General features: G+C 39.6%; 1 protein-coding gene across 1 annotated transcript; it reads left to right on the plus strand.

The window, feature by feature from the left end:
* Window positions 1–11,464: 11,464 nt before the first annotated feature.
* aplnrb (apelin receptor b) lies at window positions 11,465–12,950 on the plus strand. The gene has a single exon (XM_037692588.1). The coding sequence runs from the start codon at window positions 11,465–11,467 to the stop codon at window positions 12,533–12,535; it is 1,071 nt and encodes a 356-aa protein (XP_037548516.1). The 3' UTR covers window positions 12,536–12,950.
* Window positions 12,951–17,799: the final 4,849 nt, after the last annotated feature.

The following is a 17,799-nucleotide window of genomic DNA, read 5'->3' on the forward strand; positions in this document are numbered from 1 at the left end:
CTGACGAAGATCTTCTTAAACAAATAGGAGCTAACTTGAACATATTAAGAATGATGTTTGCTTTAACTGCAGGTCATGTTTGACTAAATGTTCATATCCTCTTCAACTAAATGCGGCCTAAAAGCCCTTTGAACAGTCCATTCTTCCTAAATGGCTTGTTTTTTGAACGCATCATTTTATTTACAAAGAACTGTATCCATCAATCAAGTTTATCCAGAACAATGTGGCAGACGGGTGATTGCCGAGGGAGATTTGTGAACATGCTGCTCAGCCTCTGGAGCCACACTGTCTACACTTAGATATGTGGATGATATTTGAATCAAAGTTGTCTTTAAAAAAAAAAAACACTGGGTCATTTACTTTGCACCTACAACAAAATGTCCCTTATCTTGAGTCGTGATCAGTTCTTTGATATTTGTCAAAATAACACGGAGCATTCCTTTTATGTACTTTTTTTTTTTTTTTTTGCAGAAAGTGAGTTGATATGTAGGTGATGCCATGAAATAAACCATGAGGGTAGATTATCTTTTTCTTTTAGGTTGAGCTCGCTGTTCTGGACATGTTGGAACGGTTTTCTGTGCAACTTTGTGTGACGAAGCATACTCTTTTTCTATTCAGTGCAACACCAGATTTAATTTTTACTCACATTTGTCTGAAAATCATTACCAGGCACTCAAACCGTAGCAGTCTGACCCATACTGTGCGTGACCGCCATGTTGATTTCTGCACTGTGACATAAGGAAGTCGTCCAGGGGAAGGAGCTTGTGTTTGCAGCTGACATGATTGTTCTGACCATATTATTAAGAGGAAACCTTCAGAGATAGACCTTTATGTTTACATTTCACTTCTTCCTGTCTTAGCTCGAACGTTCCTTTCTTTGCTTGTGTTAGGCTCACTTTCTAATGTCTGCACCAGGACAAATCAAAGACAAGTAGATCATTTTTAGGCAATCTCCAGGTTAATGAAAATGCTTGCATTAATTTATGAACACATGCTGAAGCTGACTATAAAGCTATTTTAGGAATATTTGAGTGGATTTATTGAATTTTCTCACATATTAGTGGAGAAGAAAGTTCCACTTTACTGCACATCTCTGAGCCTAAATGTTGCATTATGGATTTTTGCATAAATTAGAAAAGCATGTAAAATAAAATAAATAAATAAATGGATAGCTACCAATCTTAGATGAAATTTTGATTCTGTTGTTTTTTTTTCTGCAAATCTGAACAGCTCAACTAAAGCTTTCTTTTTCTAAGGGGTAAAGTTTTTGAGCTGATAGTGGGGTGCTATTCAACTAGCGGTCCGCGGACCAAATCAGGCCCACGGGTGAGCTCAGTTCGGCCCACCAATGGGCTCATTCTTAAATAAAACTAGAGTTTAAATCATAAAACAAACTTACTTAATGACAATAACTGCTGGATGTTCATCCCCTGAGCTCTTGGCTTTCAGTAACTGTGGCCCCCTGAGCAGTTTAGTTGAACAGCTCTGTGATAGTGACTTCCAGCAAATATTTGCTCTCAATCGCAGAAAATATACATTTTTTTAATATGCTCCTTTAGCAAGACTTGTAAGATTTAATTATTTTAGTGCACATAGATATAATAAATGTGCATCTCTTTTAAATAATGACTGAATGCTTGTGTGCAGCTGGTTATAACATGAATACCAAGACTGGGTTCTCCCTGTGTTCTATTTTTTTCCATATGTGTGTAAAACTCCCTTGGCACTGTTTGTGTTACCTGTTTATCTCCTCACCGGGGATGTTTGCTAAGTTGTTTCTGCCGTGTTGCTGGTGTTTTGCACCGATCTGAAGTTACTTCCTGCCATTGTTGTGTCACATCCCCACTGTCTCCCCTCTTCCTGACAATTTAGTCCCCTCTTTCCTCAGCGAGGAAACGGGGTTTAGAGAGGATGCACGCTGGGGAAGCCGAGCTGTGGAAATTTTCTGTGCGCATGTGTGGCAAAGAAAGTCTGCTGCTCTGGCTCTGATAAGGGCCTGATGATTATGGTGAGCAGAAGAATCACGAGCAGCCGCTGATAACACTAACATACACATCAGTCGGGTCAAGACTAATAGGAATGAGGCCACTCACTATTAAATATTTAAAGTTTTAAAGCTCCTGCATTATTTCTGGCAACTTTAGTCCCACTGACATCAAACTTTTGATCTTGAAGTTCAGTGAGAACAACTTGGGGTTTATTTTTATCATAACCATCAAAGGTCCATCTACAGCTTGGGCTTTATATATTTATATCTAGAAATAGATTTCCTGTTAAAATGAGTCACGACAAGAAGATCTGCAGCATTTATGCATACTAATTAATAAACTATAAGTTCATAAGACAAAATTCAACATGTCGGTACCATTTGTGCTTCTTGCTCTTGTTTTCAGTTTTTGTTTTTTTAGATTTTTTAAAATTATTGTCATAACTTGTGGTTCTTTTTTGTTAGTGCTTTCTTAATAGATGTTCTTTTTACTGCTTGAAAAATATCCTATTTGCTTTTCATCCATCCATCCATCCATCCATCCATCCATCTTTACCCACTTCTCCTTTCGAGGCTGCTGGTGCCCATATCCAGCAGTCATTGTGTGAGAGACAGGCTACACCTGGACATGTCGTAAGTCCATTCCAGGGACACACAGAGACAATCATTCATACACACTCACACATGGGGACAGTTTAGTTAATGGATCTAACTTGCAGGTTTTGGGGAAGAAATCAGAGTAACCGGATAAAACCCATGCATGCACAGAAAGAACATGCAAACTTCACACAGAAAAGTCAGGAGGCGAACCTGCAACCTTCTTGCTGTGAGGATGAAAGCACTAACCACTGCACCTTCCCCATCTGGTATTTTAGTTCCAGTTATCTCACCTATACTCACTGGAGTCACCTCTCCTAGTCTTTGAGTTTTAGTTTTTGATGGCATCATTAGTGACAACGTACTCCATCACTGCCTTGTGATGGACTTACGACCTGTCCAGATTGTCCCCCGCCTCTCACACAGTACCGTATTTTTTTGACTATAAGGTGCACTTAAAATTTTTTAGTTTTCTCAAAAATCAACAATGAGCCTTATAATCTGGTGCACATAATGAATTAATTCTGGTTGTGCTTACTGACTTGGAGCTGATTTATGTGGTACACAGTGCTCAAAAATCTGTCAAAATGTTTTAGTTTTGCTCTATGTAGATTGTAAAGTGGGTGGGTCCTAAGACTGAGCCTTGTGGTACACCATTACTGACTGTTAGATAACTGGAAGAAATACCATTATGTTGAACACACTGCCTCCAATCTGAAAGATAGTTAGAGAACCAACCAATGGTATGATCTGAGAAACCAATTTCTGAGAGCTTATGACACAAGATGTTCTGATCCACAGTGTTAAAAGCTTTAGACAGGTTTAAGTAAAGTGCAGCACAATAATCCTTATCATCCAGTGCTTCAACGATGTCATTAAAAACCTCAGAACAGTCGTTGTGCTGTGTTGTTTCCTGAAACCAGATTGATGGGGAGGTAAGACGTTAAATGAGTCCAAATAATTTTTGATTTGAGAGTTTATCAGTTTTCTAGAACCTTGCCGCTGATCATGACACCTGGGCTTAAATGTAGTTTAAAGATTGGTCAATAGTTGTTCATTGTGGTGGGGTCACCTCCCTTCAGCAAAGGAAGAACAAAGGCTGTACGGTAATAGCTAGACTTGGGCACCAGTGACCCCCTGCGACCCAAAAAGGAAGAAGCGACTAAAGATGAAGGATGGATGGTACACCGTCATTTATGGACATCCTCCTTTTGCAGCGTCTTCTTATTTCTTTGTCTTTCCCCTCAGCTGTTTGTTCTTTGTGCAGCTGCGTTTGAGTACATGAGGATGTGGGACTTGGTAGTTTTATTTTCAGTGTTTTTGTAACATTTGTTACAGCTGCCTTGGTCGTTTATTTTCATTTTGGTTGTGGCTTATCTTCCTATGATTATCATTTTTTTCTTTGTAATGGTTTTTATAAAAAATATATTTTATTAAATTTCGTAAATGGTGTCAGCGTCATACAATGCTTATCATAGGGCCTTCTCCTGCTCCACTCCTGTTTCCTGGAATACCTTACAAAAACAATTGAAGCTCTCGACCTGTAGGAATCTGTTGGACTCCTGGCAGGGACTGATGCAGACATGTTCCTGTTTTTAGTTTTCTACATTCGCCTTAGAATCTAGCTGTTTTTTGTTTTTTTTTATCCATCCTATTTGTTAAAAAAAAAAAAACTGGAGTATGACTTTTTATAACTGTCTATTATTGTCGCTGTTGTCCATTGTTGTCATCATTCTTTGTTGAAATCAGGTCTCTCTTGTAAATGAGTCCTCGAGGCTCAATGGGATTACCTGTCTAAATAAAGGTTGAATGAAAAAATAAAGTTCAGTCTACTTTATATACAATGGTGATAAAGTCGTTTCTATTCTAAACATGGATGCTTGTTGTTTTGTGTCTCATTTAGGAAATATTTGCATATTATTTGCATTTTTTGTTTGTTTTATGTTATGGTCATTTGCATCTTTGTAGCTATTTTAGGCCTCTCCTTTATCTCACTCAGAGTTTGTCACTCATTTAGTCTGTTTTGTGAGTGTTTAATATAGACCAAGCTCCAGGAATGTTTTGGACCACAAGGCCAGAGCTCAGTTAGACTAAAAAAAAAAAATGTTCATACATTCAAGCAAAAGTTTGAAAACATAAAATAAAATAAAATAAAATAATCTAAAAATAATCCTGTAGAGCGGCAACATTTGATTAAGAATGGAAGGGGGTTATACAAGAGATCACCATAAAACCTAGTATTATTAATACCATGACAATAATTTTTACTTAACTCTGTTCAAACAGACCCAAATCTTAATTATGATATAAAATTTTAAATAGATTGTTTAAAGAATATGAATAATGCTGCTTTTTTAATATGCTTACATTTTGTGTGCAATTGACTTTTTTATTCTGTTTCGTTATATGTATAGCGTGAGTGTGTGTTTATGTGTGCATGTTTTTATTTTTTTATCACACAAGAGGGCCTGACCTCATAGCCTGCTATAATTGAGAATAATGACAAAAGCACATGTGCCCTAAGACCTCGGGTCTGAAGTTACAATGGGTTATTGTGTTGCATCCAGTGCTGTCACGGCTTTAACGTTGTGAGTGAAGAACCGTGGGGTGTGTTTTATGAGTGTGCACGTGTGTGTGTGTTTCTTAACCTTGAAACTACGCTGACGGCTTGCGTTTCAAAAACTGTGAAGTTCAGAGAGTCATTAAAATCTATAAAAGAGTTTATGTTACATGTGAGGGATGAAAGACACTTTTAAAATCCTGACGTCCAGTCAGAAACCGTCACGCGGGTTTTAAACAACCTGTTTGTCTTTGTTTCACACAGATGTGTTGAAAACATCTGTGCTGCATCCAGGAGAAGAAAAAGGATGCTGATAAAAAAACAGTTTCCTGCTTGTTTGCCTTCATAAATTTCATTTATCTTTGTGAAAATTCTCTTATTTTGTTGTTGTTGAGGACAAATAAAATGTAATTTGCAGAACATGCACATGGCACATGAAACAATTAATGACAAAAGATGGACAAGAACACCAAAATAGGCAAAAGGAAAGACATGATGAAAAATTGTGCTCAATCTTTTTTTTATTTGTCTGCTGTTTGTTTTTTTAAAAAAAACATTATGCACACAGGCAAATCAACATATTTAGATTCATTGAGTCATTTTGCTGCGGACATTTCATACATATTGTAAACATTTGGACAGAAAAACTGCTAAGACATTTTTTTTTCAAGTAGGACTGAAGAGTCACATGCTGCAAACAAATAATGTCACTGACGGGGCTACAGAAGAAAATCCACTGAAAACCTTTTTAACCTTTGATAATTCGCAGACAACGTCTCTAAAAGTGATCCACTCTGAAAGAAAACAGTTTCAGCGTGTTTCAGCCATGCAGGTGTCTTTAAAACACCAGCTGAAGCCGTGGCACTCTGCACTGTACAGGTGTAAAAACCTCCTATAGCCTGCCGTCCCGTGTTTCTAACAACATGTCAGTCACTTTAAGGGGGAGATTGTGAGAAGGGTAATGACGCCCAAATGGTCCAGCTTTCTGATCCTGCTGGGGGTGTTACCTTTGACAGGATCTGATAATTAAACAAACACATCAGCTTGTTTAAAGGGTTCTTATTGTGGCTGATAAAGATGATTTGACACAAGGATCGGTTTATAACGGTTTCACAGGATGGTCTGCATCGTGTTTAAATTGCTTTCAGTGGGGTGGGTACCACTTTACAATAAGGCTCCCCTTATGGCTAATAAATATTTTATAGATATGTTATTAATTCCTCTATAAACACTTTATAAATAATTAATAACTGCTTATTATTCATTAAACAAGGGTGAGAAAGACACAAAACTGACCAGTTTCTTGCCAAATCTGTTCACCTATGTTATATATTTCATCTAGAGTTGTTATATTAAACATTTCAGACTAAGTTACTACCTTGTAAGCACAATAAGCATTTGTAAACTTATTATTCAGCTTATAATATTGTGCTTTATCACTGCATTATGTCTCTATAGTTGTAGATACTTATAATGCAGTGACAAAGCACAATGTTTTATCCTAAAAAATAGTCTTACAAATGTTTTTTTGTGCTCACAAGGTAGTAACTTAGTCTGAAATGTTTAATATAACAAGTCTAGATTAAATATATAAGTGAACAGATTTGGCTCACTATTTGGCAAGAAGCTGGTCAGTTTTGTGTCTTTCTCACCCTTATTTAATGCATAATAAGCAGGTATTAATGATTTATAAAGTGTTTATTGAGGAATTAATAATGTATCTATAAACTATTTATTAGCCATAAGGGGAGCCTTATTGTAAAGTGGTACCGGGGGGGTGCAGCTGTCTTGATCATGTGGTCTGACAGCTTAACACACACATCAGAACCCCCACCAGCTGACACAAACACCTAAATAAGGAGAACACACACCTCGTGCTCTTTTAGCGTGACAAAAGGCGGACGGCTTTAAAATGCACCGGTGCTGTTAAAACATTTATTTTCTCGCAGAAGCCACTTCACTGACTCATCACTGACGGATCGATGTCAACCAAAAGGGTGGTGAGCGGGGCATACTTTAATTTGATTAGAAAAAAGTAGAAAATATGAACTTGGTGTGTGGTTTACAGCACAAGGCCACACACGAGAGAACAACAATTATGACGACACATGTGGACAATTAGAAGGAAAAACAAGGCTGAATGTTGTGACAGAAGTCGTCCCTGGCATGCCGAGCCAAGTGATGGATGCTCTCCTTTAAGCTTACTGGAACTTGTCGTTCTTAAAAACATGACCTTTCCCTCCCACAGTTAAAAATCACAAATATATCCACAGCATAACTAAAACTTTAAGTTCATTTCTTGTATTTATGCACAAGTGGTGAGCTGATGGTGGGGAAAAACAAAAGGGTGGAGTAATCATCGGGGCCTTGAGGTTTTATTTAGGCACATATTTTAATTCTCATTAACAAACCCAGCCAAATATATACAATATATTTCCCAGCAGGGCTCTCAAATAGCCTGCTTTAATTAATTTTAGATTATGTTTTTATCCTGTTCTGCCAAATGTCCGGCAACAGAAGGTGATACAGAATAGAGCTGGTCGGCAGAGGACAGGGTTTGGGTGGGGACACTTGAAAACAGTCCCGTCCGTTTGCTTTCAAACACAGCCTGAATCACAGTAATTGTCAACAACAGCAGCTCCCTGAGGGTAAATGACGCTGGCGCAAGCTGAGGAATCGGGAATAAATCCTCATCTTCATAATAGGAGGAAGAGGGAGATGACAAAAGAGAAGGGGTGTGGGGGGGAAGGGATCAGACGTTGAGTGATACAGTAGTTGTGTCTAAAGGTCTATGCCCCGGCGCCACTGCTGCCACTCTGCTGAGAGACGGGGCAGGCTGAGGACGGAAATGTCCCATCTGGAGCGAAGAAACAAAAAGAGAAAGAAGAGTGTCAGTTTCCACCTTAATGAGGCTTTAAAGTAAAAAAAAAAAAAATCCACTTATTGCATGCTGCTGTTCTAACTAATAATACAATTTGCATAAAAAAATGTCACTGTTATTGGAAACAACACAGAAAGTTCAACATTTTCTTCTAAAATTTACTCAGATTTATAGCTAAGGGTCTATGAAGCACACTCTGTTTTTACATTTATTCAGGGCTGTGAGGAGTACCGTATTTTCTGCCGCACGCATCGCACATCGTAAGTTGCATCAGTCCAAATTTGTCTAATAAAGTGGAAAAAACATAAATAAGTCGCTTCGCCATATACGTCACAATAGATGAAGCTTTTCCTTAGTTTACACATTTCCCAGGAGAAATTGATAAGCCGGCCTGTTTCGAGGCCAACCAGGGAGTCAGATTCAGAAAAACCCAATTGTTGACTTATTCAGGCAGACTATTTTTCCTTGTCAGCCTTGAGTTTTGTTCTATGAAATTATCTTAAACAAAATACAGGTTCAGGGAAAGGTCGGAGCAATGAATGAAAACTCACGGGCTGGTTCTGCTAGGATAATAAGTGTCATTTATTAAACTGCCACAGATACAGCGAAGCAAAGCACAAGTACATTCAGTACAAATCAAACACTGATGCCCCTCACCGTGACACCGACTGGGGAGCCGTTTCAGTCCGAGTAGAAAGGTAACATCAATTGGCTGGGCATCGGATCAGGATCCACAGCAGACTCCAACTCTAATTCTGAGTGTCACACTTTAATACTCTCTGCATTACATGGGAACATCTCCCAGCAACATGCCCACCTGGACTCAAAGTCTGTGAAAAACCCTTGAGATAGTGTGAGAGCGTGAGAAGCTTAAAAAACTCTAGATAACGAGGGAGCGTGAGAAGCTAGGGTGAGCAAAACCTCCAGATAGCGTACAAGAGGAGGCGGGCCGGGCCTCCTCCTCAGGCCTCTGGGTAACTCACAACAACATGCAAAAAAACCCACTTTATATCACAGGTTAAAATAGTCAGAAAAACAACATTTTATCAAACTCTCAACTCAAGTTTTTACTGATACTTCCAAGGTCCAAAATGGCCAGATTAGGGTCCTTGCTTACAAGCCTCTTCAAGGTCATTTTCATGCTGACAAGTCCCAAAGCCGCAGGTGACCTGCAAGTCAAATAACTTCCAACTTACGGTTTCGCTCGTAAATCAGCTGATTTTGAGTCCTCAAAGCACGAACCAGACCTTCACATAGGCAGCAACATTTCAAAAGTATTTGCTGCCTCCGTGCTCCGTGAGTGCGCAGAGGGATGTAATCAGGAAGGAGGAACTCTGTGCATTTCTTCAAAATTTAATAAGATAAGCACATGAAACAATTATTTGTTTGCTTGACATTATAGCAAATGTGTGTCTCAGTTGAACTTTTACTTAATAAATGCACTTCAGTGGTCAAATTAGCTGCATTTCGCCGCAGTGGAGCAGTGAAAGGAACCTGATTTGACGGTTGCTCCAGGAATGATCCTAGAGCTGGATGAAGGGGGCAGGCTTTGGCAAGCTGATTGTGTCATTAATAGCCACTACCTATTACATGATACAACGGCATGCCACACTGCTATTACTACTCTGCTGCCATCAAGTGGCTGAAAGTGGTACTGCTTAAAAAAATTCAGTTAGAATGAATGAAAACTGTCAGATCTCAGCCAAAAAATGGTTTATAAATATGGGGAAAAAAACTCCATAAATATGTCGCTTCGGCCTATAAGTCACAGGACAAGTAAATTATGCAAAAAAGTGTGACTTATAAGGCAGAAAATACAGTACTTGGTTTAATCCTACAACTAGTAGAGGGAGCCATATTTTGCCACTTGGGGTATTTCGATTGGTGGTACACAAATTATGTTTAGTAGTTTAGTAGTGCCAAGGTAAACAGTCATGCGACAGAAAAGTAATGAGGTGTAAAATTACTTATTTAATGTTTACTTAAACTGCAAGGAGGGGAGACAATTGATTTTCCCAAAGGGCCACGAGGAACTGGGATGGATGGATGGACCAGTAGGCTCGGTTCATTTCTGCCAATAAGAAAATTAGTGTTTTAGTTTATTATTCCTTTGCTGTAAAAATGCTTCTTGGCACTAAATCTTATACCGTTAAAAAAAACGTGTTTGCCCTTAAATGGAGCCACAGTTGTTTATAAAATACGTCTGTGAGTTGAGCAGCAGAGTTAAAACTCTGCGAGGTAAAACGTTGCCAGTGATTTTAGTTCTTAAAGACAAGATTTAGGCTTTTTTATTTTTATTCTTATTTTATTTTTTTCTACAAACTACGCACACTGCTTTACCAATTACGTATCCAAAAATAAATAAATAAATAAACCTTAGAAATCCACATTTGGCTAAAAAACTCTACATTCTGTATCAGCTTTTTTATTTTTAGCGTGAGACTCCTGGCTGCTGGCTACACTAAAGGTGTTGAACACAACACTCGCTTTCAAAATAAAAGCTTTGAAAAATATCTATCTAAAAATAAAAACAGAGATAGTTGTTTGCAGAAGAATTTATATTTGATTTCTGATTTTTGATTAAATTCATGGGGGGTGGATGGGGATTTTTTTTGTGTATGTATTTAAATATTTATTATAGGTAATTTTACATATACAGTATACAGTTTTATGTGGTAGCTTTAAAAAGCAGAAAGTGGAATAAAAAAAATCTTAGTTACTCAAGTTTTTAACCATAATAATTTATGTTATAACAACAAGACTTATTTGTAACAAATGGTGTTTTTAATAGAATGACAGTCTACTATTTATTAGTCATCTTTCTTTTTAGTTTCCCATTCAGTGCTGCTTCATGTTTGAACTTGTGCAGGCAAAACAAAGCAAAACCGCAAAAGGTAAAGGAAAGTAAACAGTTTTCTATTCTTTATGGGATAAAGTGCTCCAATAACAGCTCATTTTTCAGCTGAAATCAAAATGTCTCTTTATGAAACTCGTCTGGTTTTTGTTCTGCTGTCTGAACACAACAGATGAGTTGTCACTCTGTAAAACACGTGTTGAAATGAGTGATTTATTTCAAGTTTGAACCAAAGGTTTGTGTTTTTGAGTTTTACATCAACCTTACAAATATATTATTGTATGTAAAGTGAAAAAAACAACTTTAAATTTCCATCTTAAACTTGTTTATATATAGCTTCTCTGTGTGTTTTGTAGCAAACCAAATGAATGAAGAGACAAGTCTATGTGTTTGCGGTGCTGACAGGAGGAGGGCACTGGGAGGAGAGGGGGTGACATGGGAGGGGGCAAGTTGAGTATATAAGGGTGTGCAGCTTTCACACAACAACAGACTTCCCAGTGCAGTCAGCTGCAGTGAAACTTCTGCCCCTGCTAAACATTTGTTTTTCTGCAGATTAAGGACAAGAAAACAAGAAGAAGAATGGAGATGGAGACAACTGAGAGTCCTTACGATTACTACGACTTCGAGGAGTCTGAGAACTCCACCATGTGTGACTATTCAGAGTGGACGCCATCGTACTCTGTCATCCCGGTGCTTTACATGCTCATCTTCATCCTGGGCCTCTCTGGAAACGGGGTGGTCATCTTCACCGTGTGGAGGGCTCAAGGCAAGCGTCGAGTTGCCGACATCTACATTGGCAATCTGGCCCTGGCCGACCTCACCTTCGTGGTGACTCTGCCTCTGTGGGCCGTCTACACGGCCATGCACTACCACTGGCCCTTCGGAGTGGCCCTGTGCAAGATCAGCAGCTATGTGGTGCTCCTCAACATGTATGCCAGCGTCTTCTGCCTCACCTGCATGAGCTTCGACCGATACCTGGCCATCGTCCACTCCCTGTCCAGCACCCAACTGCGCACCCGTAACCACATTCAAGCCTCGCTGACAGCCATCTGGCTGCTCTCCGGCCTCCTGGCTGCTCCGACTCTCGTCTTTCGCACAACCACACACGACTTTGAAAACAACCGCACATCCTGTGCCATGGACTTCACCCCGGTTGTGACAAAGAAGGATCAGGAGCACCTGTGGATCGCCGGTCTCAGCCTCTCCTCTTCAGCTCTTGGCTTTCTTCTTCCGTTCTTAGCGATGATGGTGTGCTACTGCTTCATCGGCTGCACCGTCACCCACCACTTCATCACGCTGCGGAAAGAGGACCAACGCAAGAGGAGGCTGCTGAAGATCATCACCACACTTGTGGTGGTGTTTGCTGCCTGCTGGTTGCCCTTCCACATAGTGAAGAGCGCCGATGCCCTGTCATACCTGAACCTGTTCCCCGTCACCTGCAACTTCCTGCGCTTCCTGCTGCTGGCTCATCCCTACGCCACGTGCTGGGCCTACGTCAACAGCTGCCTCAACCCCTTCCTTTACGCCTTCTTTGACCAGCGCTTCAGATCCCAGTGTCTGTGCCTCCTCAGACAGGAGAAATTCCTGCATGCCAGCCCCCACAGCTCGCTGTCCTCGCAGAAGACGGAGGCTCAGTCTTTGGCCACAAAGGTGTGACTACAGCTGGGGGCATGTTGTGGAGGAGGCGAACGATGCAGAACCGCGCAGGTGAAACAAAACATTGCGATATGAGGTGCCTGCTCGGTCAGTTTCAGAGTGTCACTTCTTGACTCCATGAACGGAATGGGACTAATGGCATCGGGGGTAGAATCACTCAGAAACTCTTTCCTCACTTGAGAGGCAGAAACTGAGCAACGTAAACTTTTTCAGCACGCAGGGGAAAAATGGTGGACTGTGAATTTCTCTTGGTTCTCCTGTGAACGTGATGCAAAGTATTGAACATGTGATCTTGTTTTTACGAGTGAGCTCTCGAAGTGCCATCTCGACCGCAGACTCTGCAGAGCAGACCAGTATATGCAATGCAGCTGGCAGTGTTACTGTGGGTGCAAGTGAAGAAGGGGTGTGCCATTTAGCAAGAGGTGTTGGAGTTCAGATAAGACTGTAGACTCTGAGCGTGTGTGAGCAAAGGGAGGGTGGGGGGTCAGACCAGACAGACAGATGGCAGCTGACAAATGTTTTCAGGTCGGAGACGGGTCCAATTAAAAGGTGACTGTTTTAACAGCTTGCCTGCGTGTGAAGGGATGTGTTGTGTGTGTGTGTGTGAGAGATGTACAGTTCCTGACAAATTATTTTGTAAATGCATATTATTTTGAAGTCATGTGAATAATTTGTATTAAAAAAAAAAGGTGCTTTCAAGAAACGAAACCTCTCTGGTGTCTCTGTTGCTGTCCCACCGCTTGTTAAGACTGACTGGAATGTCTTTTCTCCTGTCCGGTGAATTTGCTTCTTCCTGTTGGAGCATTGCTAAGAGGAGCGGTCTCCCTCCCCATTGTGTTTGGCAGGGCTGAAATCAAAGCATATGTCTGCAGGAAATGCACGCTCAGCTTCTATTTCCCTCTTCTTACAACATTTCACCCTCGCAAACAATCAGCAAGGACAAACGTGTCTAAATAGGATCAGCCTTCAGCTTTCTCACATTAATATTATCATTTCATTATTATCACAACACTCCAAATCATCACTTATGATCCTCTGTTATGGCACAGCTACTGATCTTTAGGCTTTTCTATGCTAAAAGCAGAATGAGTAAACGATTTTGACTTTAATAAGCTTTTTCACAGGATAACAGCAGGGAGACAGAGGGATTGGACTAATCCCTCCGGTTGGTGATTTGTAGTGGGCGCTGACTTTGTGTCCCTTTGTAATACCTGTAATGGATCATGCCTTTGTTTAAATCGTTTCAAAGAGCACTTGTGAGGCCCGTTTGTTTAAATTCAGCCCATAGGAACTCTGCAGAGGGAAAACCTCAGATGTGGCTCAGATTTCAGACGGATGAAAACATCTTTGTCAGCTGAAAAGATAAAAACTAGACAGCTGCAGCTTCAGTGATTCTGACCACTTAATTACTGTCACTGCTCTTACTAACCTAGCTTTTGTCATTATCTAAATGTATTCTAAAGCATACGATTAACAGCGTTTACTAAAATAAATCGTTCAAGTCTGAAACTCAAAGTTGACTAAACAGTAGCACAAAAAGCCACTTACTGTGAACTTTACAATTCCATATAGATTTTTTTTGTTTCGTTTTCACGAGATGGCTTGTCACATTATCCTCCACCTGTCACCTTTAAAGACCGAGCCAACTATGAAATAACATCTGGACTGATTGTTTTCATGTCTTTTCAAGTTTTATGAAGCTGGTGTGGTCGTGTTACGCAGATTTCACGGCAGCACAAGGAACGTGATTTATGCCCTTTGATCGTACATGAGTGAGTGTTTGTTCAACCATGATGTACAAATATTTTAATTCCCTCTGTAATTATCAAGTGTAAAAAATCAGGCATGTTAGACCACAAGGAATCCACAAGGGGGAAAAAACATCTTAATTATCTTTCTCTTAAAAAAAAAACAAAAAAAAACTGAAAGAGCTTTAAAAAAAAAAAAAGCATGATTTGTCATTTAAACTATGTTTATTATAGAGACAATAGGATATTCTGGAAATGTCTGCATCTGTATGGGGGCTGAGACTGCAGCAGTGTGGTCTGAAGAAAATTAGATCCATAAAATAACAGACAGCAAACTTTTACTACTAATTACATCAGTAATTAACATGTAGACGCCTCATTTAAATCTCAAAACATTGTAATTATTTCCATCAGCATAAAACAACTTTAATTTAAGCTATACGTTTACATTGTTTGAGCATGTTCTGAGCGGAAATGAAGTGACTAAATAAAAAAAGCTCCATCCTCAGTTTTCTGTGATGGACCAGCAGATTGTCAAAGAATTGTAGGCTTTATTTTATTACATTTCAAGTTTAAAAAAAAAAAATCTGTAAAATTCTATTTCACCGCCTTTTTTCTACACCTGTACTTGCAATTTTTGTGAAACATGATAAAAGTTTTATGTCTAATTATTAAAAGGTAGTCAGTGCGTCCAATATTTCTGATTATTTTAATATTAAACGCCCTCATAAGGTTTTATGAACACGGAATATTGAAAATAAAACTTTTATGCTCCCTAAAAGTCAAATTTAAAACAACGTTAAATGTAATCGACCTTTTATCTCGTGTGTGTGTGTGTGTTGGAACAAAACTCTCAAAAGGTAATAATTCAACGTGCATCTACTACTGATAAACTTTTGATGTCAACCCAATTCAAGATGGCTACCACACCCAATCAACTTTAGCGAACACAAACTGGCCATACTTTAGTCAAGACAAAAATAAAAACTTGTCACTCTTTAGAAAGAATAAATAAATGCAGCACAATAAAGAGTGAAAAAGCCCAACCTGAGTTTCCTGGAAATAAATAGAAAATGTTTAAGAGTTTCAGTCAACACATCTCGTTCATTCCCTTTCCTGCCAGTGGGTGACAACAAGCCTCAGTTATTGTGTTGCTTTAGAGCAGGCTTGCCACCAGGCCCCACTTTATGTTAGAAACACATGCCCTGCTGTCATAAATCAGAACTCAATAAACCAGGTCAAGCAGAAAATAGACAAAGGATGTGTGCACATTTTTCTCCTCTGTCCTAACAATAGAGGCTGAGTACCTCAGCCTTCCAACCGGACCTTAAAGCATGGCCCGACCCTGACAGGGAAGGATGAGATGCTGACCCCTGAAGAGTCTTGGAGGACCCTCAGCTTCCTGCCATACAGACCCCACTCCCGAACGCCTGCCTGCACTGTCCCTGGAGAACAACAACTAACCTCACGGACTGAAAGGGAACCAGCAGGCCAGGCAGGAAGGGTAGATGGAGGGTGGTCATGGTTGTGGTTCCTGATCAGGGTATCCTGTCTTTCAGAGGCATCTCTGCTTTTACGGCCTTCAGCAAGAGATTCAAAAATCTTAGTGTTTAAAATACAACAGGCGTCCATCACAAACTAATCTGCAATGACAGTAAGAGGATGAAAAACAAACTATATGGCATGTGGCACAAAAACTCACCCATAAATACTAAATAAAAACACGTTCTAAAAACAGACATGTGACAGGCACCTGACCTGACATATCAGAGGAGTACTTCCTCTCTTCCTCCTGTTTTTCCCAGTAGATGGCGGATCTTTTCAAAGGCGCTCACACAAAGGGGCAATCGTTAGTGAAGACACGTCGTTTCCGAAGGAGCGGAAGAGCCCAAGCTTTGGGTGTCTCCGGATCTTAGGCTGAAGAAGATCATCCTCTTCATCAGACACAGAGACTCCCTTCATTCTCTCCTCTATCCTCTCCTTTGTGCACCCTTCCCTCCCTCAGGTCTAAATGGAGGCCCTGTCATTTGAGTCGGGCCTGAGCTAGTTTCGAGGCTCAGCTGCACCGACCTCAACTTTACAGGTAATGAGCATCAGAGCTAACGAGACATTACATCAGAACAGCATCCAGAGAGGTCATTGGTGCAGTTTTCCTTACTGAGCCACATGTTCAGTGCATGCAGATTCAAACTTGCAACATGTGATATAAATGATCAAGCTCTTCTTTGTTTTATGGATGTTTTAAGAGCAATCTGCAGCTGCACACTGTGCTTGGATCTTTGTGCATGGATATACTTGTACTTGTGTTGCAGGCGTGCAAGTCTGTTTGCACGAACAAAATGGTGTTTATACAGTCGCATTGTGGAAATTCAACTTCCGTTTGAGGACATAGAGTCTTTCTTATGTCAGTCATCAGTTTTAAAAATTACTTAATCAAAGATCAGGCAGGAGCTGGTTGTGAAGAGGGTCAGAGTTTTGTTCAGGCATGTGTTAGGACACACCACTAATACTTTCCTTATTTCCCACAAAACAATTCCTGTTAGGCCAATAGTATCTGGAATTGTTCTGTGGGAAAAACTGATTCTATAAAGAAGTCATAGTATTTATTAACACATTCCTGAATAAAATACTAACACTCACCATTAACAATTTGTCATAGAAAAGTATTTTATATTGAACTCATCATAGTTACATAATTTTCAGTGTTTGTGCTCTCAATGTTTCAAACCACAAAATTCATGTACATTCATGTTTTAAACATAAGCTTAAGGTGCAATCACTTTGTTCCTTCAGATTAATGGGAGTTAACCTTTCTACAAACACAGTTACGTAAAGAAGTATAACAAGCTGTAATGATCAAAATAACTTAAACCTGACATGCCAAATCTCTTAAAGATTAGATGCCACATTTCTTAAAAATGTTAACAAATATCAACCCCCTAAGAATAAAGTACAACTCAGGCATCCCAGACTTGTCAGTGATCTTGAATTTTACACTTAAATTTTTACAAGGTTCACATTTTATTTACTTTTATCCCCACCACAAAGTAATTTTACACTTTGACTTAAGGCCTATTAAAATTTTATTTAATGAGTCAGCAGGAATACCATAAATGAAAGTTAAACTGTATGCAGTCCATAGCTGTAAGGTTCTTTAAAAAATAAAATAAAGACTCTTTGTTCACTCTTTAAAGATACTGGAAGGTGTCAGCTGTGAGGCAGCTGTTACAGTTGTCTCACCACACCAGGTTTAGCTATAACACACGGTCATGCGTATTAAACTGAAGTTAAACAATACATAGGATCACACAACTCACCATAGTGCTTTTGTATTTAAAAAGAAACCAGTTGTGTATAGCTCAGAAATGCACTGGTGACCTCCACATTGCCTAAACAAAGAGAAAGGAAATTGAAGTACATAAACACACAGTAAACAAAAATTGTGTAGGGGGCATATTTGTGAAAGGGAAACAAAGAGATTTTAAATTTTAATGGAAGGCAACAGCTGTGTTCTGA

This window comes from Nematolebias whitei, chromosome 18 (genome assembly GCF_014905685.2).
Source record: "Nematolebias whitei isolate Nwh7 chromosome 18, NemWhi1, whole genome shotgun sequence".
Lineage (NCBI taxonomy): Eukaryota > Metazoa > Chordata > Actinopteri > Cyprinodontiformes > Rivulidae > Nematolebias > Nematolebias whitei.